Source organism: Mustelus asterias, chromosome 1 (genome assembly GCF_964213995.1).
Source record: "Mustelus asterias chromosome 1, sMusAst1.hap1.1, whole genome shotgun sequence".
NCBI lineage: Eukaryota > Metazoa > Chordata > Chondrichthyes > Carcharhiniformes > Triakidae > Mustelus > Mustelus asterias.
This window is the reverse complement of record NC_135801.1, coordinates 20395561-20418123: the sequence shown is the minus strand read 5'-3', so window position 1 is coordinate 20418123 and position 22563 is coordinate 20395561. Positions and strand designations below refer to the sequence as shown.

General features: G+C 42.3%; 1 protein-coding gene across 3 annotated transcripts in view; it reads left to right on the top strand.

The window, feature by feature from the left end:
• LOC144492104 (serine/threonine-protein phosphatase 2A 55 kDa regulatory subunit B gamma isoform) overlaps nucleotides 1-22563 on the top strand; it is a 348625-nt gene continuing 326062 nt past the window's right edge. The window contains exons 1-2 of one of the 3 annotated variants that reach the window (XM_078210211.1): nucleotides 1-98; nucleotides 222-272. In XM_078210211.1, coding sequence (XP_078066337.1) covers nucleotides 92-98; nucleotides 222-272 — 58 coding nt within the window. In that variant the 5' untranslated portion in view covers nucleotides 1-91. Of the gene's footprint in view, nucleotides 99-218; nucleotides 300-22563 lie in introns of those variants that run through there. The other 2 variants (XM_078210209.1, XM_078210213.1) reach the window with 2 other exon arrangements.

Here is a 22563-nt window from a genome sequence, read left to right as displayed (position 1 = left end):
AGATGACTGAGTGTGAGCAGCGCTGCTCTGGGGTGTGACCGTGCGCTGCCTCCCAGTCCCTGGATTGCAACGCTGGAGCGAACTTGCAGCCATGAGAAGTAAGCAAGGACTTAACGCAAGGCACTGCCCGTCACGGTCTGTCTATAAGGGCAGCTCATTTTGTAACGTTTGCATGAAAGAGCGGTGAAACTGACCCACCCGTGATGAATTTGTCTTTCTAGGAGCCGGAGGCTGTGGGAATGATATTCAGTGGTGTTTTACCCAAGTGAAAGGTACCACAGACCTTGATGTTTCTGAAGGTAGGGTGTGATTCTGACAGCATTTGTTATTGGGAGGAAGTGCTATGTGTGTACGCGTGTGTATATATAATATACACACACCTCTATTTTAATCACACATTCTTCCTTCCTCCCTCAATGATTTATCTCCGAATACTTGAAATCAATATTTTATTCCCCATTAGGTGGGTGAGAAATTTGTGTGTGGGGGAATGTTACTTGAAATGAATTGACATTTGAAATGGACTGCAACTATTCCAGAGCGTTAAGGGTGGAATTGTCTGTTACTGATTTTTAAAAAAAATGCAAGTAATCACAGGATAATTGTTGATGTGTCAAAAAATGGCAGTAACCAAGACCGTTAAATGTTTGCAATTACTGTTTGGGGAAAGGAGGAGTAACACACAAGAGAAACCAACAGCACAGGCAGATAGTCAATCTGACATGAATTCACCCTTTTCCCCCATGCTCGGAGTTCCAGTGTGTGGCGATCGGGTACGAATGTGTGGTTTTTCACTGGCTGACTTGAAGCCTTTCACGACAGGTGGCCACTATAAATACTTCCTGCAAGATACAAGTGTAAACACCTGAAATGATTTCAGATCAGGTGAGTCTATCCAAACCCCTGCGTCCTATTCTCACAAAACCTATTGATGGCAACAAACCTGTCACCCTATGGTCCATCTAAAATAGGGGGGTCCACACTTTTCATAATGACTTCACTGGATGTCCAGTATGTTGTTACGTGTTGGGCATAGTAGGTCCTATTAAGGTATTCAGAGTCTTAAGTAATTAATTGTAGGTACAGTAAAGGTCCAAGCTAGGAGCTGTATTCATGCTTTCTCCTACACAGGGCTCTGCCCAATACTGAACTGACCCCTCGGTGTGGGTCATGTGCTCTCTGACATCAGTGTGTGGATGGAATGACTCGGTCCTGTGTTAACCCTTTGTGTCAGACCCTTATACCACACTGTATATATTACTGCACCTGACTTTTCACGAAACATGGTCTCTGTTTTTTGTCGGCCTTGCTGCTTATCATAGAATCCTGACAGTGTAGAAGGAAGCCATTTGGCCCATTGCACCAACTCGCTGATAGAGCACTTTGCCCTGTCCCCCACCCTATTCCCATAACCTTGCACATTCATCATGACCAATCTACCTCACCTGCACATCTTGGGACACTCATGGGCAATTTGGCATGGCGAATCCACCTGACTTGCACATCTTTGGACTATGGGAGGAAACTGGACTACCCGGAGGAAACCCATGCAGTCACGGGGAGAATGTGCAAACTCCAATCACCTGAGGCTGGAATCGAACCCTGGCATTGTGAGGCAGCAGTGCTAACTGTGGTGCCATCATGCTGCCCCATTATGTAGCTGTCCTCTCTGTCTGGAAGTACCTCACATCAGCACTGTGCCTTATCAAAAGGGGGCAGCACAGTCATTAGCCCTGCTGCCTCACAGGCCAGGGATCTGGGTTCGATTCCAGCCTTGGGTCGCTGTCTGTGTGGAGTTTGCACATTCTCCCGTGTCTGCGTGGGATTCCTCCGGGTGCTCCCACAGTCCAAAGATGCATGCGTTAGGTGGACTGGCAATACTAAATTGCTCTTTAGTGTCCCAAAGTTTGTAGGTTAGATGGATTAGCCATGGGAAATGTGTGGGGTTATGGGGATGGGGTGAGGGCCTGGGTAAGTTACTCTATCAGTGAGTTGGTGCAGACTAAATGGGCTACATGGCCTCTTCTGCACTGTACGGATTCTCTGACAAAAGATCGGAATTGCCTGATGAAGTTCCAAAATGGTGCCACTTAAATGTGCTCCCCAGGTTTTGTTTCAAGGTTGCAACAATACCTTGTTTTTGAAGGGGCTGTGTAAATAATGACCTGATTTTTAAAAATGTTTCTCTTCACATTTCCATTTAAATAGATGACAGTGGCCAAAGATAAAGGACAGTTTAATTTTTTTCATGAAGTATTTGATATTCTTAAAAAATACAGACTGTGATGTCAATACTGCAAAAATAGATTGTCACTTTCAAATGATGTGAAAATCTTGCGCTGTGTAGATGAATATTTGTATGTTTTCTTTTTGATTATTGACGTAAATGAAAATTCCATCAGCTGGTTGTGTCTCTCGGGGTTTGTGTGGAAGAAGGTTCCTTTGTTCTGGACCATAGTTAGTGTATAGCTAACCAATATGTATGTGTGACAGTCTTGCCAACTTATTCAATGGTAGTGTTTGTGCTGAATGGATTTTTATTTGTTTTTGTCTGTCTCAGGGTGACACGGTGGCACAGTGGTTAGCACTGCTGCCTCAGCGCCAGGGACCTGAGTTCGATTCCTGGCTCAGGCCATTGTCTGTGCGGAGTCTGCATGTTCTCCCTGTGTCTATGTGGGGTTCCTCCCACAGTCTGAAAGACATGCTGGTTAGGTGCATTGGCCATGCTAAATTCTCCTTCAGTGTACCCGAACAGGCACCGGGGTGTGGCAACTCGGGGATTTTCACAGTAACTTCATGCAAGCCCACTTGTGACACTAATAAACTTTTAAACTTTAGCAAGCTGCTCTGTTTGGTTAATTTTGGATTCATACATTGATTAATTACTTATGGGTTATAACTCATTAGCTTTTGACCTGATAGATTAAGAGAACATGCAAACTATCAAGAACATATGTTTTTCTAAATCATTAACTCAATAAACTGTGGTGCGAGGCGACATGTACTATTGAAGAAGATTGTCACAAAAAATCAAGAAGGGTTTGTTTATTATGCAAGGGGTCTCGGTCTCTCCATCTAACCTTGATATGTGTAAAAGGATGATTGAAACTATGTAAGTATTAATGCATTTTCATCAACAACTTGCATTTATATTGTGCCTTCAACACAGAAGTATATCCTAAGCTGATTTACAGAAGCATTATAAATTAAATTGACCTGAGACAAAGAGTGAGATATTTGGAATGATGGCTAGAAGCTTGATCAATGAAGCAGGTTTGGGAAAGTATACGGAAGAGGTTCCAGAGCTTGCGGAAGTGGTTCCAGAGGTTGGGGACTAGATGGCTGAAGCCACAGCCAACAAGAGCAGGGTGAAGGAAGTGGATGATACAGAAGAAGCCAAATTTTGAATAATGCAGAATGCTAGGAAGGGTTGCAGGGCTGGAGGAGGTTTGACCTCCTGGAGGAGGCCACAGAGGAATTTGAACATGAGGATTTAAAAATCAGTGCATTAAGTAAGGAGCGAATGTAGACCAGCAAGCACATCTGTGTGATAGAGCTGGATGTCATTAATGTACATGTGAAACGTAACATCATTTCTTCAGAGAGTCACCGAGAGGGCCAAGGATAGATCCTTGTAGACTTCAGCACAGATACTGAAAAGAGGTTGTGAGTGCCTAAGACTGGCAAGATACAGGTGGAACCAGGTCAGGGCATTGCCACACAGCTGGACAACGGAGGAGGATAGTGTAGTTGACCATTCAAAAGCTCCATAGAGGTTGAGAAGAGAGTTGAGATCCTGCCCCACGGACACATTCACAGGGATGTCATTTGTGGCTTTAACTAGGGTTGGTTCAGTGTTTGCTGTAGGACAGAATCCTGAGTGGAGAGGTTCGAACATGGAGTGGTGGAATTGATGGAGGTGGAATTGACAAGTTCAAGGACTTTTGAGAAGAAAAGGAGATTGGGGATGGGGCTGAATTTTGCAAGGCCAAGGGTGGACTTTTAAATAAGGAGTGATGAGGCAGATTTGAAAGGAAAAGGGATAATCCTTGAAAAGGTGGAATGATTAACAATATCACCTAGCCTTGGAGACAAGGAAGGGAGTTGGGTGTCAGCAGCTTAGCTGGAATAAGGTTGAGCGAGCAGGAGGTGGGCCTCTTGGGGCCCGCTGAGCTTGGAGAAGGATGTGAGGGGAGATGGGAGAGAAAGTTGAGTTTCGGGCTAGAGGGAAGTTTGGTTTTGGGTGGGTTAGTGGAAGAACGGTAGCTGAGTTGATGGACTGTGACGAAGAAATACACAAGCTCCTCGCACTTATTTTTAGCAATGAGTGGGGTACACAGCAATGCTTGGCTGTGGCAAAATGAAGCCTCGGATTATCTGTGTATCCAGCTTAATCCTAGTTAGTGAGCAAAGCTTGATGGTGATTTAGCCACATTTGGCAATGACCTGTTTCTGGCATGTAATTAGTTTTAGCCGTCCATTCACACTTGAGTCCATTTTACTTGAGCAAAAATGGGCAAGCTCTGAGGGACAATAACTTGCTGGAAGACATTAAGAATATTAGAGGGCAAGGATACCTGAGATGACAGGGATGGGGAAACTTTGAGATGACGACAAGGTGGAGAGTGGCTGTGACTATTGATGAGGAGAATGGAGGGAAGGAGAGCAATGAACTCGGGGAGAGAGAAGAAGCTGAGTTGAGACAGGGGCTGAAATCACTGAGAACAATAAGCCATTCTGGTGCAGAGGCTGATGGAAGAAGTGATAAGATACCTTGATGAGAAATATGGGTTGGGAAGGGGCAAGAGGACAAGGATATTAAAGGAGAGGAACAAAATGAGATGTTCCAAGAAGAAGGTGCAGAGCAGTAAGAGATGTGTACAGGTGAGATTTAATACCAACAACTGCACTGTAGCCGTTTTGTCAGTTGATGTGTTGTGTTGAAGAGTTAAACCACAAAAGATATGATTGTTTTTGCACAATAGGTAAAAACATACAAAAACAAATTTCTCAAAGTTTTTTTTCTATTTCTTATATGAACTCACGCTGTCTCTTGTTCACACACACACTCCCCTCTCTCTTTCACACACTTACTCTTACCTCTCTCTCTCACTGACCTGTCTTTCACACAAATTGCCCTCTCACCCTATCTCCCTCTCTCTCACTCATGCACGCTCACACACGCACCACTGTCTTCCCCACACATTTTCACCTCTCCCTCTCACACATAGACACTCACACCTCTCTTTTACACATACTCTCTCTCACACCCACTCACACACCCCGCCTTCTGGCCCCTTCTCACTCTCCTATCAGCAGCCCAAGCAAGAGAAAACTTTAAAGTGATACAGCATTTTCCATATGTGGGAAAAGCTGTTTGGAGAATTCTGTACAAAATTCCACCACTCCACTAAAAGTAGATTCTCTACCCCGGGCACAAACTTGGTTTGAGAACAGCTAACAAACATAAAGTCCATTCTTGCTCACAACAGGGATGTGACACAAACCAAAACCACTAAGAAGTTCAGTGGTAACTTCTAAGCTCCAGGTCTGTTGTTTGTGGTGACAGTATAACTGAAAATCCTCTTTCTAGTATAAGCTAGGTAAATCTTTGAGATTTGCTTTAACTCCTCATGAATATGGTCTTTTCAGTCCGAGTGTGAGTTTCCACCCGCATTCCGACACAGCGAACCTTAGACTTCAGCTGCTGTCTCTCAGATCCTAGCCGACTAACCGGTCTGTGACATTCACTATAATTTAACTCCATATTACAATGACTTCTTCTGCATCCTTCCCATCTCAAAGCCTATCACCATGGCACTGTGAATCACACAAGCCTTGCACCCAGGTAGAGATACTGATTAGTTACCCCTGAAACCCTGACTTGGAAGTAAATGGACATTTTAAAGCCACAACCCAACATCCTCAATACTTTTCTGGGACTGTGGCGATTCTCAGTCTATCCATTGTGAGCACACATTGTCTCCAGGTGTAAAAACCTTGTACCTTCTTCCCAATAGAACAAGCTGGGCTCCTTTTCATCTCTAACAATCAAACCACCCAGGCTTGTTGTCAGGTAGACTTCTGAGCAGGTCACACAGCCCCCTTCATTTTACTCTAAATTAAAGATGGTCCCAAAACACAGTAATCTCATACACCTCATAATTGTAACATTGTATTTTCCACTTGTTAACATAAACTTTCAGAAGGACATTAATGCATTGGAAGAATTTTGGAGAGAGACTATCCAAATGATTTGGGGGTCTTTGGCACAGCCAATGTGGAGGGGCAAGGAAGGACATGTCTGAGAAACCTCCCGTTGGCTGTGCTCTGGTTCCCAGCTCCATGTAAATGGGGAAGGGCATCAGTCTATAAGATCAACTGCCAAATCCAGAAATAATTTTATTAAAGTGATCAAAACAGTAATGTGGTGACCCCATCTATCATTGGGAGGGAAAACTGGAGGAGGAGGAAGAAAACTGTGATGGAAGAGCAGTTAATGTGTTTTAACAGGTACCATCCTTTATCCAATGAATAATACAAACTGAGTATTGCTGTATTATGTGTTTCTATTTTTAAAATAGCCCCTTGTGTTACCTTTTAATGAAGGTTAGATGTAAAACATTTGAAGCGTAGAATTTCCTAGCCATGTTAGGTATTTTAGTTGACATTTTAATTATGCATTACTGTAATTACATGATATAAATGTTTACATATTACGTAAGGCGCCGTCTTCTGTTTCCAGAAATACTAATGTTTTCTTGCAGATAATTTAAACATTTGTGCCCCATTTTCTTCATAACTCCCAGCAAGTTAAATCATATTTGTAAGTCGTGCGGAGGAAGTGGTGTAGTGATATTGTCACTGGACTAGTAACTCAGAGACCCGGGTTCGAATCCCACCATGACAAATGGTGAAATTTGAATTCAATAAAAATTTGGAATTAAAAGTCTAATGAAGCCATTGTCGATTGTCACAAAAACCCATCTGGTTTATTAATGTCCTTTTTAGAGAAGAAAATTTGCCGTCCTTATCTGGTCTGACCTACGTGTGACTCCAGACCTACAGCAATAGAGGGATGAATTGGCTAAGGTAGACTGGGAGAGCAGGCTGGCAGGTAGGATAGCTGAGGAACAGTGGAGGATTTTTAAGGAGATCCTTTTCAGTTCTCAGCAAAAATATATTCCAGCAAAAAACAAGGATTGTAAGAAAAGGGAGAACCAGCCGTGGATAACGAAGGAAATAAAGGAGAGTATTAAAATAAAAACAGCTGCGTACAGAGTGGCCAAAAATAGTGGAGAAACAAGTGATTGGGAAAAATTTAAGAAACAACAAAGAGAGACTAAGAAAGCGATAAAGAAAGGAAGGATAGACTATGAAGCTAGGCTAGCAATTAATATAAAAAATGATAGTAAAAGTTTTTATAAATATATAAAAAGGAATAGAGTGGCTAGAGTGAATGTTGGACCCTTGGAGGACGAGAGGGGGGAGTTAATAGTGGGAAATGAGGATATGGCTGAGTCTTTAAATAAGTTTTTTGTGTCGGTCTTCACGGTGGAGGACACAAATAGTTTGCCAAATATTAACGATAGAGGGTTGGCAGCAGGAGAAATACTTAATACAATTAATGTTACCAGAGAGGCAGTGCTGGGTAGACTAATGGGACTGAAGGTGGATAAGTCCCCGGGTCCGGATGGAATGCATCCCAGGGTATTGAAAGAAATGTCAGCGGTAATAGTGGATGCGTTAGTGATTATTTATCAAAACTCGTTGCATTCTGGGGTAGTGCCGGTTGATTGGAAAACGGCTAATGTTACGCCGCTGTTTAAAAAAGGAAGGAGACAAAAGGCGGGTAACTATAGGCCGGTCAGCTTAACGTCTGTAGTAGGGAAAATGCTGGAATCCATTATTAAAGAGGAGATAGCAGGGCATCTGGATAGAAATGGTTCGATCAATCAGACGCAGCATGGATTCATGAGGGGAAAGTCGTGCTTGACGAACATGTTGGATTTTTATGAAGATGTGACTAGGGCGGTTGATGGAGGAGAACCGGTGGATGCGGTGTTTTTGGATTTCCAAAAGGCGTTTGATAAGGTGCCCCATAAAAGGCTACTGAAGAAGATTAGGGCACACGGAGTTGGGGGTAGTGTGTTAAAGTGGATTGGGGACTGGCTATCCGACAGGAAGCAAAGAGTCGGAATAAATGGGTGTTTTTCCGGTTGGAGGAAGGTAACTAGTGGCGTGCCGCAGGGATCGGTACTCGGGCCGCAACTATTTACCATTTATATAGATGATCTGGAGGAGGGGACGGAGTGTAGGGTAACGAAGTTTGCAGACGACACAAAGATAAGTGGAAAAGTGAATCGTGTGGAGGACGGAGAAGATCTGCAGAGAGATTTGGACAGGCTGAGTGAGTGGGCGAGGATATGGCAAATGGAGTATAACGTTGAGAAATGCGAGGTTATACACTTTGGAGGAAATAATAACAAATGGGATTACTATCTCAATGGAAACAAATTAAAACATGCTACCGTGCAAAGGGACCTGGGGGTCCTTGTGCATGAGACGCAAAAGCCCAGTCTGCAGGTACAACAGGTGATCAAGAAGGTAAATGGGATGTTGGCCTATATTGCGAAGGGGATAGAATATAAAAGCAGGGATGTCTTGATGCACCTGTACAGGGCATTGGTGAGGCCGCAGCTGGAATACTGTGTGCAGTATTGGTCCCCTTATATGAGGAAGGATATATTGGCATTGGAGGGAGTGCAGAGAAGGTTCACCAGGTTGATACCGGAGATGAGGGGTTTGGATTATGAGGAGAGGCTGAGGAGATTGGGTTTGTACTCGTTGGAGTTTAGAAGGATGAGGGGGGATCTTATGGAGACTTATAAGATAATGCGGGGGCTGGATAGGGTGGAGGCGGAGAGATTCTTTCCACTTAGTAAGGAAGTTAAAACTAGAGGACACAGCCTCAAAATAAAGGGGGGTCGGTTTAAGACAGAGTTGAGGAGGAACTTCTTCTCCCAGAGGGTGGTGAATCTCTGGAATTCTCTGCCCACTGAGGTGGTGGAGGCTACCTCGCTGAATATGTTTAAAGCGCGGATGGATGGATTCCTGATCGGTAAGGGAATTAAGGGTTATGGGGATCAGACGGGTAAGTGGTACTGATCCACGTCAGATCAGCCATGATTTTATTGAATGGCGGGGCAGGCTCGAGGGGCTAGATGGCCTACTCCTGCTCCTATTTCTTATGTTCTTATGTTCTTATGTTGTTGACTGTTAATTGCCCTTGTGGATGGGCAATAAATGCTGGCCCAGCCAACGACACCCACATCCCATGAACAAGTAAAAAAATAAGTTATGTTATTGGAAAATGCTTGTTTGCACTGTGGAAGTAAGATAAAGTGAATATGATGGCTTGTTCTAACAATTGGCAGAGAGGGCAAGATTGCTGCAGAGTTGGAATATATCACCAGTAATTTTTTTTGTATGCCGATACATTGATTTGTAGAGAGATCTTGTTGAAGTGTTTTGAGTTTGTCACTTTACTGGGAACCTGTGCTCATCTCAAACAACCCCTGTAGAGACGGTAGAGGTTTAATGTTTTGTTGTTTTGGCCATCTGCTTACCATGGTTTTCAATTTAATGCTTCACTAAATATTATCAGGAAGGATAACTTTAATTGTTTTGTTAATATGACAATGGTGTGACGGTGCATCAGCTAGCTGTAGGATGGTGAAACTGAGGGGGAGGAAACAATATAAATCCATCTGCATCACTCTCATCAGTTTCCCTAGGGGATTTTCACAGTAGCTTCATTGCAGTGTGAATGTAAGCCTACTTGTGATTAACAAACATCCTTTTCTTTACCATCTCATCTATTGTAGCTAAATGAAGAATCAAACACTAATATCCACCACTTCTTTTAGTAATCTGCCGACGTGTAATGTGGGAATGGAATTATTTACCGGTTAGCTGCTGAACAAATTAGCTCTGTCGATTTGTCTTTTATATGGTTTAATATATTAAAATCATAATTTTTAACAGAGGCAAGAATCCAATGGCACAATGCAAAGATGCTCATTGCACGGGCCATTTCTTTGCAAGTATTTTCCTCCATTCATTTAGTGAGAAGCCTTATTTTGTCTGTGGTGGTGTTGAATCAAAATGAATTTCAGCAAATGTGATCATATGATGGATTGAACTGAAGAGTCAATATGGTTGAATAATGTAGAAGAGCACCTATGATATGCATGTCCAACAGAAAAGAGACAACATGGAGTAAGGGAAGTTTCTGACGCATTGAATTTATATCAGTTACAATTTCAAACCCAAATGGTGTGAGACTCGCTGGTTTCTGACCATTGTGTACCTCAAAGGCAAAATCAACTTTTGGAAGGGTTAGAACAAATATCTCTCCCACATCAGCATAAATTTGGGAATTTACTTGTTAGAGTTTGAATTTTTCACACTACTTTTTGTCACCCAAGGAAAAAACAGCAGCTGTATGAACCTGTTTACTGAAAAGTCTGTGATTTTTGTATTGGTTGCAATACCCAAACTTCCATGCATGGTTTGCAGTGTATGATGTCCTGTGAATCCAGAGCCTGACATTAAATTTCAGCTAGTTTGAAAGTATCTGCAGAGAAAGCATTTGCACATTGGAAGTACTTGTGTATAGTATTGCATTTGTATATAATATCAGCAGATAACATAGAACATAGAAAGCCACAGCACAAACAGGCCCTTCGGCCCACAAGTTGCGCTGATCATATCCCTACCTCTAGGCCTATCTATAGCCCTCAATCCCATTAAATCCCATGTACTCATCCAGAAGTCTCTTAAAAGACCCCAACGAGTTTGCCTCCACCACCACCGACGTCAGCCGATTCCACTCACCCACCACCCTCTGAGTGAAAAACTTACCCCTGACATCTCCTCTGTACCTACCCCCCAGCACCTTAAACCTGTGTCCTCTCGTAGCAACCATTTCAGCCCTTGGAAATAGCCTCTGAGAGTCTACCCTATCCAGACCTCTCAACATCTTGTAAACCTCTATCAGGTCACCTCTCATCCTTCGTCTCTCCAGGGAGAAGAGACCAAGCTCCCTCAACCTATCCTCATAAGGCATGCCCCCCAATCCAGGCAACATCCTTGTAAATCTCCTCTGCACCCTTTCAATGGCTTCAACATCTTTCCTGTAATGAGGTGACCAGAACTGCGCGCAGTACTCCAAGTGGGGTCTAACCAGGGTCCTATAAAGCTGCAGCATTATCTCCCGACTCCTAAACTCAATCCCTCGATTAATGAAGGCTAGTACGCCGTACGCCTTCTTGACCGCATCCTCCACCTGCGAGGCCGATTTAAGAGTCCTATGGACCCGGACCCCAAGGTCCTTCTGATGATAACATTTTGTATTATAAACAATAGTTTGCAGACTGTCTGATTTTAACAGGAAAATACTGTATATTTTAGATTTAAAGAGGAAACTCTTTAAATCTAAAATGATGCGTAGGTCATTTTATCATCTTTTCACCTGCCTTCTCTGAGACATGGGGCAAAATTCACACTATTAGAATAGGGAGTACACTTTTGTTGTTGGGACACAACTTTACCATAGCCTCTACCAAACCCGACGTGTGAGTGCTTGATTCTCGCACAGTTTTAAAATGTTTTCTGTTTTTTAAAAAAAAAATCTTTTTTCATTTGGCTATTTTTGACTTTATGTTTAACAACTCTCTAAATCCTTCTGTCCCACTTGAGTTGCAGAACAAATGCAATGAAATTCATAAGCTTTTCTGAATGTTTGTCAGGTATATTTTGTCTTGGCTACTAGTTCTGCCCTGTCTCTTGTCGGGGACCGACTTGTCTTTGGATGGTGGCAGACCAGTGCTACTCTGGTACTTGTTTCAGGCTTTAACAAAAAAACATAATATATCACTGCTTAGTTTGTAATATATTAGTTACTAATTAGTATTAATATTTCATCTGCAAACAGTTTATCTTTCATTTTAAAACAGTGAATTGCTGCCTGGTTCTGAAAGACTTTGACAAAGGCAAAGGGCTTTGACAAAGGGTCATCTGGACTCTCTCTCTCTCCCTCATTGAATTTGCCAAAAACACTGTTTGAATCATTGGAAAAGCTAAAATTACATTACAAATGAAACGGCTTGAACAGAAAAATGAATCAAGACCGTTGCGACATGAAAAGGAAATGTTTGAATTGCAATTTAAAGGAAAAGAAAGAGAGAGGCAATTGCAGTGGAAATATTTAAAAAAGCGTTGCAAGGGAAAGAGAGAGAATAGTCCTGATGGAGCAAAAGGAAAAAGAAAGAGATTTTGGAAAGTGCCACTGAAAAGCAAACATCAACTTAAACTGGTGGAGGCAAATGTAAAAGTTGGGAGTAGTGATGAGGATAGTGAGGAAGAATCAAATCACCATTGTCAAAGGCCTCGTGGGGATCTGTTTAAATATATTCAACTTCCGCCAAGGTTTGAAGAGAAAGATGTAGAAACTTTTTAATTTCATTTGAGAAAGTAGTTAAACAAGTAAAATAGCCATAGACTATATGGGTATCATTGGTTCAAATGAAGTTATTAAGTAGAGCTAATGAGGCGTTTGCTTCATATCAGACACCTAGGGATCTCAGGATTATGATGAGGTGAAGAAAGCCACCTGAAGCTCATATAAGCTAGTGCCAGAAGCAAGTAACTTTGTTTGATAGTAAGGATGGTTTACCTCGGGTTAAAAAGGAAACATGAGGATGGAAGAGAAATAAGAAACCTTTGATGTTTTCATGGTAATGAAGTTAGACACATGAAGTCACAGCATTGGTGGCTTAAGAAAAGCACTGGGAAGACTGACGTGGTAAAACAGGATAAGCCAGTGGGTTTTTTAAGTAGTAAAGGAAACCATGGTTTAAGTTAGAGGTACAAAAAAAAATGTACAGCCTTTTCAGGGGTTGGTTGATAAGCAAGTGCCAGATCTCTTTAAAGAATTTACTTGTGTGGGTAAAGTTTATTCGCATGTACCAGGAGGAGTAGGTAATGAAGTTAACATTTTTAGAGATACAGGAGCAAATCAATCTTTAATGGTGAGAGATGAAGAGATATGTAGTTTGGAAGGAATATTGCCAGAAAAAGTGGTAATATGTGGAATTCATGGTGAAAAGAGTTGTGTTGCATTATGTAAGGTAAGATTGGAGAGTGCAGTGACAAATTGTGGAGTGATGGTAGGAGTAATAGAGAAATGATCTTTTCCAGGGATATAGTTTATCCTGGATAACAATATAGCTGGTTCACAGGTGGGAGTGATGCCTACTGTGTTGAAATGCCAGTGGAAACTCAAACAACTGAGGTGTTGCAGGAAAGCATATCCTGGGATATTTTCTGACTATTTGGTAACAAGATCACAAAGCCACAGGTTGAGACAGGAGGAGGAGAATTCAAAGAGTAAAGATCAGGAGACTGAGATTCAGTTATCAGGATCAATTTTTGACCAGATGGTTGATAACAGGTGGAGGATGAAGCGGATATTTTTAGTTCAGGAAAGTTGGCAGAATTACAACAGAAAGATGTAGAGAGAAAGCAGTTGTATCAGAAAGTATACACAGAAGAAGAATCCGAGTGTACACTGGAGCTTTATTACATTAAAAATGTTGTCTTATTGAGGATATCGAGACCTTTACGTTTTCAGGCAAATGAGAAATGGGCAGAGGTTCATCAAGTTGTATTACTGGTGGGTTATAGAAAAGAGGTGTAGCAGATAACACATGAGGTTCCTTCAGGAGGAGGTCATTTACGAATACAAAAAACTCAAGCAAAAATTCAAAAACACTTTTTTATTGGTCCGGACTGCAGAAAGATGTAACAGAATTTTACTGGACTTGTCATGCATTTCAGGTAATAGATACCTCGAGCAGTAATGGAACAAGTACCCTTAATACTCACTCCAGCTTTTGAGGAACCTTTTACGGGGGTCCTAAATTATTGTGTGTGTCCCCTCACAATAAATGGGAATCGGTATTTGTTGACCATATTGGATGTGTCTATTAGATTTCCGGAGGACTTTTTGTTACGCAACGATACAGCTAAAAGGATTGTCCAGGAATACTTTTTTTTTACCAGATACAGACTACCCACAGAAATCCAATCAGATCAAGGATCCAATTTTACATCAAACTTATTTAGGGAAGTTATGGATAGCTTGGGAGTGAAGTGATTTAAATCGACTGCTATCCTCCAGAATCATGGGGAATGGCATCAAACTTTAAAGACCATGTTGAGGGCCTATTATCCAGAGGATTGGGATAAAGGAATTCCATTTGTACTTTTGTGACACCAAATGGTCTGTACCGGTTATGGGCAGCATGGTGACAGTGGTTAGCACTGCTGCCTCTCAACGCCAGGGACCCAGGGTCGATTCCTGCTTGGGTCACTGTCTGCGTGGGTTTCCTCTGGGTGCTCCAGTTTCCTCCCACAGTCCAAAGATGTGCAGGTTAGGTGGATTGGAAATGCTAAATTGCCCCTTAGTGTCAGGGGGACTAGTTAGGGTAAATACCTGGGGTTATGAGGATAGGGCCTGGGTGGGATTGTGGTCGGTGTAGATTCAATCGGCCAAATGGCCTCCTGCACTGTATGAACCGTTCGGTCGCCCTCAGGAGGCGTGCTTGATTGTAAACTTGGCTAAAAGTGAATTTGCAAAAGCTCAACTCCTATTCCTAGGCCATACGATTGGACATGGACAGGTGACCCATGGAATGTGAAAATCCGTGTTATTGGGGAGTTCCAAATACCATTGATGAGGGAAAAAATGAGATTCCTGGGCCTGAGTGGTTTTTACAGGAAATTCATGCCAACGTTTAGCATTGTGTTTGCTCCACTGACGGCCTGCTGAAAAAGCACAAAGTTCCAGTGGATGTTTGAGTGTTAGAAAACATTTGACAGCCTGAAAACCGTGTTAACCATCACACCAGTGTTGGCGACACCAAATTATGTAAAACCGTTCAAGGTGGCCATCGATGCAAGTGATATGAGCATTGGTGCTGTACTATTACAAGAAGACGATGAAAGGATAGAAAGTCCTATTGGATATTCTTCCAGGAAACTGAACAGTCATCAAAATAAATATTTGACCATTGGGAAAGAGACATTGAGTTTGGTGTTAGCAATTCATCAGAGATGATTATTTCCACTGATCATAATCCATTGACGTTTCTGGAGAAATGTAAGGATAAGAATGCATGATATACCTTGATGCGTACCCTAACAAAATGACTACTGAACCTCGCTAATCCTGAAAATCAGGTGAACACTTGAAGACTATTGAGGAAAGAGTAGGTGGAAAATAGAGTGGGCAGCTAATACTGATGCAAGCCAATTGGCTGCTTCTCTGCTAAAATGTCTTATGATTTACCTGAACTGGTGATCCCTGCCTATTGTAAGGAGCACGTTTATTCTACTTTAAAAGAAAATTGCATTGTGTGAATGTTTACTGTTATTACTACTGTTGGTTAGTGTTATTCGGGATGTAGAATGGAAAGTGCACATTGTTATTGCAGTCCTCTGCTCAAATATTGTTGAAATTCGTGCAATATTTTGGAGTTAATTCCAATTCAATGTCACTTCTGGAAATATGCAACATTACCCACAAATATCATCCAAATTTCTCAAAGTTAATTTTTGGCTGATTCTTCTATAATTTGTTTTAAGTGTTTGGTGCCTGTAGATATGCATGCATTTTATAGTTCTTTAAAATCTATATTTGTTTAATGGGCTGATCACCTAATTTGTAAATGTGTAATAACAAACGGTATGTGTTGTGTGGGTTCACGAGGTGTTTTGTTATGTGAGAGGAAGTAACACGTAAATGCATCTTCCTGTCACCCTATTTCTGCCAGATCTGTTGCATTTACTCAGCATATATACTTTGTAAATTCTCACACTCCAGAATAACGTTGTTTGCCGTCTGTCTATCTGGGACGACAGACCATGAGCTCAAAATCCACCTAAATTTCACTCAGTTCTTTGTGGTTTTGGTTTGTGTTACTTTCTTGTTGTGATCAAGAATGGGCCTTTAAGTTTCTTTGGTTTTCTCAAGCCTGTTTGTGTTCATAACAAGGGATCAATTTAGTCGGAGTGGTGGAATTCTATCCAGAATTCCCCCCAGTGCTTTTCCTTAATATGGAAAATGCTGTATCTATCAAATTTGGAGAAAGGCAAGGAAATGTTTCTTCCTCCTCGCTTAAACGCTGTAATAACTCAGGAAACCCGACTGGAAAGGAACATCATTTATTTACAGAATGTAAGGTAAAGCCCCCCACACACACACACGCGAGTCCCTGTCTGGGACTGCAGTTCTATAGGCCCAGTCCTGGGTCTGCCCTTATTCAAGGCTTCCAGCTGGGCAAGCCATTTGGGGTTACCAGAAGAACTTGTACTCAATAGGTCCCACAGGGAGATCGATTAGTGATTCCCAATGGGCCTCATGGGGGTTATCACAAACACATTGGGTGGGATTTTCCAGCCCACGTGCATCCCCCAAGACCTTAAATTTCAGCCCGAGCTCAACGGGCCTTTAAATTATCTGCAGAATTTTCTGTCTCACCTGTTAGATTCTCGAAGTGGGAAAGATGGGAAATTTTTGGCCATTGTGTACAAGTATGCCCACAATCCTGGGCTTAGTGCTTAAAAATACTTCAAGGACTCTCGTACGTTCTATAATAGAAAAGGATATGGGACATAATCACCATAAAACAGGAGCCCTCATTTTGCATTATGCGGGTTAAGCAACATAACCTCTAAATTGCAATGTATGAGCAATGTTATGACCTGTTAGAGTGACCAATAGAATCTCCCTATCTAATCAAGTAGATGACCCTATGGCAATTGGGAATTTAATCCTTATCCTATTCAGGGTTGCTGAGATGTCAATGCCTGTTAAAATGGTTAAGATCAATTAATTCAGCGAGGAGGTGGGGCTTTCCTGTACCACACCAGGACAACATCACTGAGCCATCAGTTAGAATGCCAGTTGTCCAGCAGGGTGGTACCCTCACCTTGTGAAGAACAAGGTTGCAGGTTCAACACCAGAGACATGAGCACAAGAATCCTGACCATTTTCGGATGAGATGTTAAACTGAGGTGCTGCCTCACCCCTTGGGTAAATGTTGAAGATTTCACTACACTATTTCAATGAAGAACATGAGCTTACCCCTCTTTAATATTACAAATGTTGTGACAATTGAGTATATACTCTAATTAATTGTGATCAAGAATAGCTGGTACTAATTGGGGAAAGATCAGGGCATGTATAAGAACCAGTTTTCATCTGTGGTGGGGGAATCTGTGTGGAAGGGAAAAATAGTCTTGGGTTATACTGGGTTTTATGAATAAACCAATGTTGAATATACAAAGCAGGAGTTGGCCCTTTGAGCCTGCTCCACCATTCAATAAGATCATGGATGAGCTGGTTTTAATCTTAACTCCACGTCCCTGCTTCTCTCTGACACCCTTTCACCCATTTGCGCATCAAGAATCAATCTACTTGAGATTCAGCCAGAGTGAGGGTATCGGGAATTTGGAATTGAGTGGGAATTTGGTGTTGAAGGAAAAAAAGTGCTCATCTTCGGGGGGAGGGAAGACCTGTGAGGGAGATGTGGGGGGGGGGGGGGCACGTGAGAGGTAGAAAGAAATCGAACCATGCTGTCACAGCCACCAGGTAAGTGATTGACTGGTAAGTAGTTTTTCCTTTCTTTATTTTCTCTTTTTTTTTTGTCTTGGCATTGTAGTTGTTGTAACTTAACTTAAGGATTAAGTCATGGCTGGAGATCAAAGACCCATTCATGCTCCTCATGTGCGATGTGGGAATTCAGGAATTTTTCCAGTGTTCCTGGCTCCTTCACGTCCAAGAAGTGCGTCCAACTGCAGCTCCTGTTAGACCATTTACCGACTCCGGAGCTGCGGATGGCTTTACTTTGGAGCATCCATGATGCTGAGGAAGTTGTGGATAGCACGCTCAGTGAGTTGGTCACACCGCAGAAAAAAAATTACTGAGGGATATAGGGAATGGGTGACCACCAGACACAGAGTAGGAAGGCAGTGCAGGGGTCCCCTGCAGTCATCTCCCTCCAAAACAGATATACCGTTTTGGATACTGTTGGGGGAGTTGACTCACCAGGGGAAGGTGGCAACAGCCAAGTTCATGATACTGTGGCTTGCTCTGCTGCACAGGAGGGCAGGAAAAAGAAAACATGACAGGACAGATGGTCTGAGAGAGCAAGGGAAGTCGAGATTAAACTGCATTTATTTCAATGCAAGAGGCCTGACGGGCAAGGCAGATTAACTCTGGGCATGGATGGGTACATGGGACTGGGGTACTTTGGCTATTATTGAAACATGGCTAAGGGAGGGGCAGGGCTGACAGCTCAATGTTGCAGGGTACAGATGCTATAGGAAAGATAGAACAGGAGGTAAGAGAGGAGGGGGAGTTGAGTTTTTGATTAAGGAGAACATCATGGCAGTAATGAGAGGGGATATATCCAAGGGTTCGCCCACTGAGTCAATATGGGTAGAACTGATAAATAAGAAGGGAGAGATCACTTTGATAGGATTTACTACAGGCCCCCAAATAGTCAGCAGGAAATTGAGGAGCAAATATGTAAAGAGATTACAGATAGCTCCAAGAAAAATAGGGTGGTAATAGTAGGGGATTTTAACTTTCCCAACATTGTATTAGAGGGTTGGATGGAGAGAAATTTGTTGAGTGTATTCAAGAGGAATTTCTCATTCAGTACATGGATGGCCTGACTAGAGAGGGGGCAAAACTTGACCTCCTCTTGGGAAATAAGGAAGGGCAGATGACAGAAGTATTAGTGAGGGATCACTTTGGGACCAGTGACCGTAATTTCATTAGTTTTAAGATAGCTATGGAGAATGATGGGTCTGGCCCAAAGGTTAATAATCTAAATTGGGGCAAGGCCGATTTTGATGGTATCAGGCAGGAACTTTCAAAAGTTAATTGGGGGAGTCTGTGGGAAGGCAAAGGGATGTCTGGTAAATGGGAGGCTTTCAAAAGTGTGTTAGCCAGGGTTCCGGGATAGCACATTCCTCTTAGAGTGAAGGGCAAGGCTGGTAGAAGTAGGGAACCCTGGATGACTCAGGATATTGAGGCCCTGGTGAAGAAGAAGAAGGAGGCACATGACATGCATAGGCAGCTGGGATCAAGTGAATCCCTTGAAGAGTATAGGGGGCGTAGGAATTGAGTTGAGAGAAATCAGGAGGGCAAAAAGGGGACACGAGATTGTTTTGGCAGATAAGGCAAAGGAGAACCCAAAGATCTTCTACAAATACATAAAGGCGAAAAGAGTAACAACGGAGAGAGAAGGGCCTCTTAAGAATCAACAAGGTCATCTATGTGCGGATCCACAAGAGATGGGTGAGATCCTAAATGAATATTTCTCATCAGTATTTACTGTTGAGAAAAGCATGGATGTTAGGGAACTTGGGGAAATAAATAGTGAGTCTTGAGGAGCGTACATATTACAGAGAAGGAGGTGCTGGAAGTCTTAAAGCGCATCAAGGTTGATAAATTCCTGGAGCCTGATGAAATGTATCCCAGGACGTTGTGGGAAGCTAGGGAGGAAATTGCACATCCCCTAGCAGAGATATTTGAATCATTGACAGCCACAGGTGAGGTGCCTGAAGATTGGAGGGTAATAAATGTTGTGCTTTTGTTTAAGAGGGGCTGCAGGGAAAAGCCTGGGAACTACAGACCGGTGAACCTAATGTCAGTCGTGGGTAAGTTGTTGGAAGGTATTCTGAGAGGCAGGATCTACAGGCATTTAGAGAGACCAGGACTGATTAGGGACAGCATGGCTTTGTGAGTGGAAAATCATGTCTCACGAATTTGATTGAGTTTTTTGAAGGGATAACCAAGATGGTAGATGAGGGCAATGCAGTCAGCATTGTCTACATGTACTTTAGCAAGGCCTTTGACAAGGAACCGCATAGTAGGTTGTTGCATAAGGTTAAATCTCATGGGATCCAGGGTGAGGTAGCCATTGGATACAAAATTGGCTTGATGACGGAAGACAGAAGGTGGTTGTGGAGGGTTGTTTTTCAAACTGGAGGCCTGCAACCAGTGGTGTGCCTCAGCGATCAGTGCTGGGCCCACTGTTATTTATTGTTTATATTAATGATTTGGATGAGAATTTATGGGGCATGGTTAGTAAGTTTGCAGATGACACCAAGATTAGTGGCATAGTGGACAGTGAAGAAAGTTATCTAGGATTGCAACGGGATCTTGATCAATTGGGCCAGTGGGCAGATGGAGTTTAATTTAGATAAATGAGGTTTACCCTGCTGAAAGCTGAAAGAAAGAAACATTGTCTACTTGCACAGTACTTTCAATTTACTGATAGTTAAAGTCTAGACTAGCTTTTTCAAGAACAGGATTGACACTTACTCACCCACTCACCAAACTCCAAGTATGCACTCGGTTCCAAAGCTGCACTTGTTGGCAGTTGAAGGCAGATTGGCTGCAGTTTCTTCCTTCACCTCATGGATATTAAGTGATTTAACAATACCTGGCGTGCTAGCCAATAGTTATTCCTTCATAAGCATCACAAAAACCTATTATCTGGTGATAATCACTCGCTACATGCAGGAGTTTGATGTGTGTAAATCGGCAGTCATGTTTCTGACATTGCAAAAATGAATACACTCTAAAAATACCTTGTTGGCTGTAAAGTGCTTTGAGACAGTCCATAAAGGACACAATATAAATGCAAGCTTTTTCTTTCAATATGCACAAGAGTGCCCAGGAATTGATGAGAGCGTGACTAACTGAAATACTTGACATGTAAGTAGCAATTTACGATGGAATTGTGCTGTCGGCAGTTTCAATCTTCACTTGAATAATCTTTTTAAAAAACGGCTAAATTCTGGCTGATCATATGAGATATTTGAAATATTGGTACTATTTATAGGTAGGAAAGTTTGCATTGGAATTGTACATTTTTGAATAGGGTACGAATTTCTGTACTTCCAGGCTATTGGGAATTGAATATTGCTATAAAGGTTGCTATAAAGGGACATGTTGCTGAAGCTTATCATCTTGCACTCACCAGGTCAAAATGCAAATAATCACAATTTATTGGTAAAGTGTCTCAAAAATTTGACCAACAGGTGAAGCTGGCGGTTTCATGTTGTTGTTATGCAGTCGCAACATGAGTGCTGTTCTCCATTAATGCGATGCTGCCGTCAAGCCAAAAAGATGGTTCTGCCTCCCACATAAATGAGTGATGTGGTACGTGGATTTATTTGCCGCTGTGATGCCAGATTTGTACGTCTGGAGGATCATATCAAACAGCACATCCCTTTAGTTTGCAACAGACAAAGTACTGACTGTACTCAGCCCATGCTTGCAGAATCCAAACTCCGCATTCAACCTTAGATGTGACTCTGCGATTGGATAACATCTACTACACAATCTCGATTGTGCGAACAATTACACTAGCAAGCAGCTTAAAATTAGCTGTCGGATCAGTGTGTGGCTAATCTTCACATGCTAGAAGCTCCACATAGTCACACAGGGCCCTGTTTTTGCAACCAGCAAGATCGTATTCACGCATTGTGCCCTTTTCAACCAAAGAAAAGCTTGGGAGCAGCCATTTCCCAGTTCATTCCCCATGGCAATACCTTGATCAAACAGAGTCAACGTGCTTGGTTTGAATTTAAACAAAAACCTGACAGTTAACTGTTCCCAGGTACATTTTCCATGGCCACACTTCTACCGATCAGCACCCTCTTCAAAGGCAGTGTAAATTGTTGTTTCTTTTGGAGGTCTGGCATTCTTGCAAATCTGTCCTGATGAGTGCAATACGATAAGTTTTGACAGCATGTCTCCTTTTTTCAGCAATACAGGTTAGTTTATGCTCTGAGATGAAGGTGCAGATTTGGTTGGCAAGTTGACTCTAGTCAAAGTGTTTCCATGGAGAAAACAACAGTCATCTATAGGCTCTCCAAGCACCTGGATAATTCAAAAAGGCACAAGGCTTAAGCTTATTACTTCTGTTTGTGTACAAAAGTATCTTGCTTCTAGCAAGGGTAGATGAGCCATGTTATGATCTCAACTGATTACCTTGAATTGGTTGTTAGGGTAGCAGTAAGTGCACTAGGGATTGATTGTCCAACAAGTGCTGCCCAGTTGTGGAATCGCATCCACCAGATGTTTTGTAAATGCGGACTGGTTGAGTATGACCTGTTCTCTGCCTATTACGAACAACTAAAGGAAGATGCTGTTTGATTTGATCACCCAATCAATGGGCCATACGGCCTCTATACCTGCCATCACCCTGGCACTGAAATTCATACACAAACTTATTCAATTGTACATACTCAACATGCTGTTCTGGATTGACAGCATCATCCTGTTAATGCAAAATGCCACTTGTCTAGCCACCTGTGCAGTGGTGATGTGAAACAGCTTGCTTAACCCCAACTGTTGATATTTCTGTCAGACCTTGGCTTTCCAGGGTGATTTGAAGTAGAACAGACACTCCC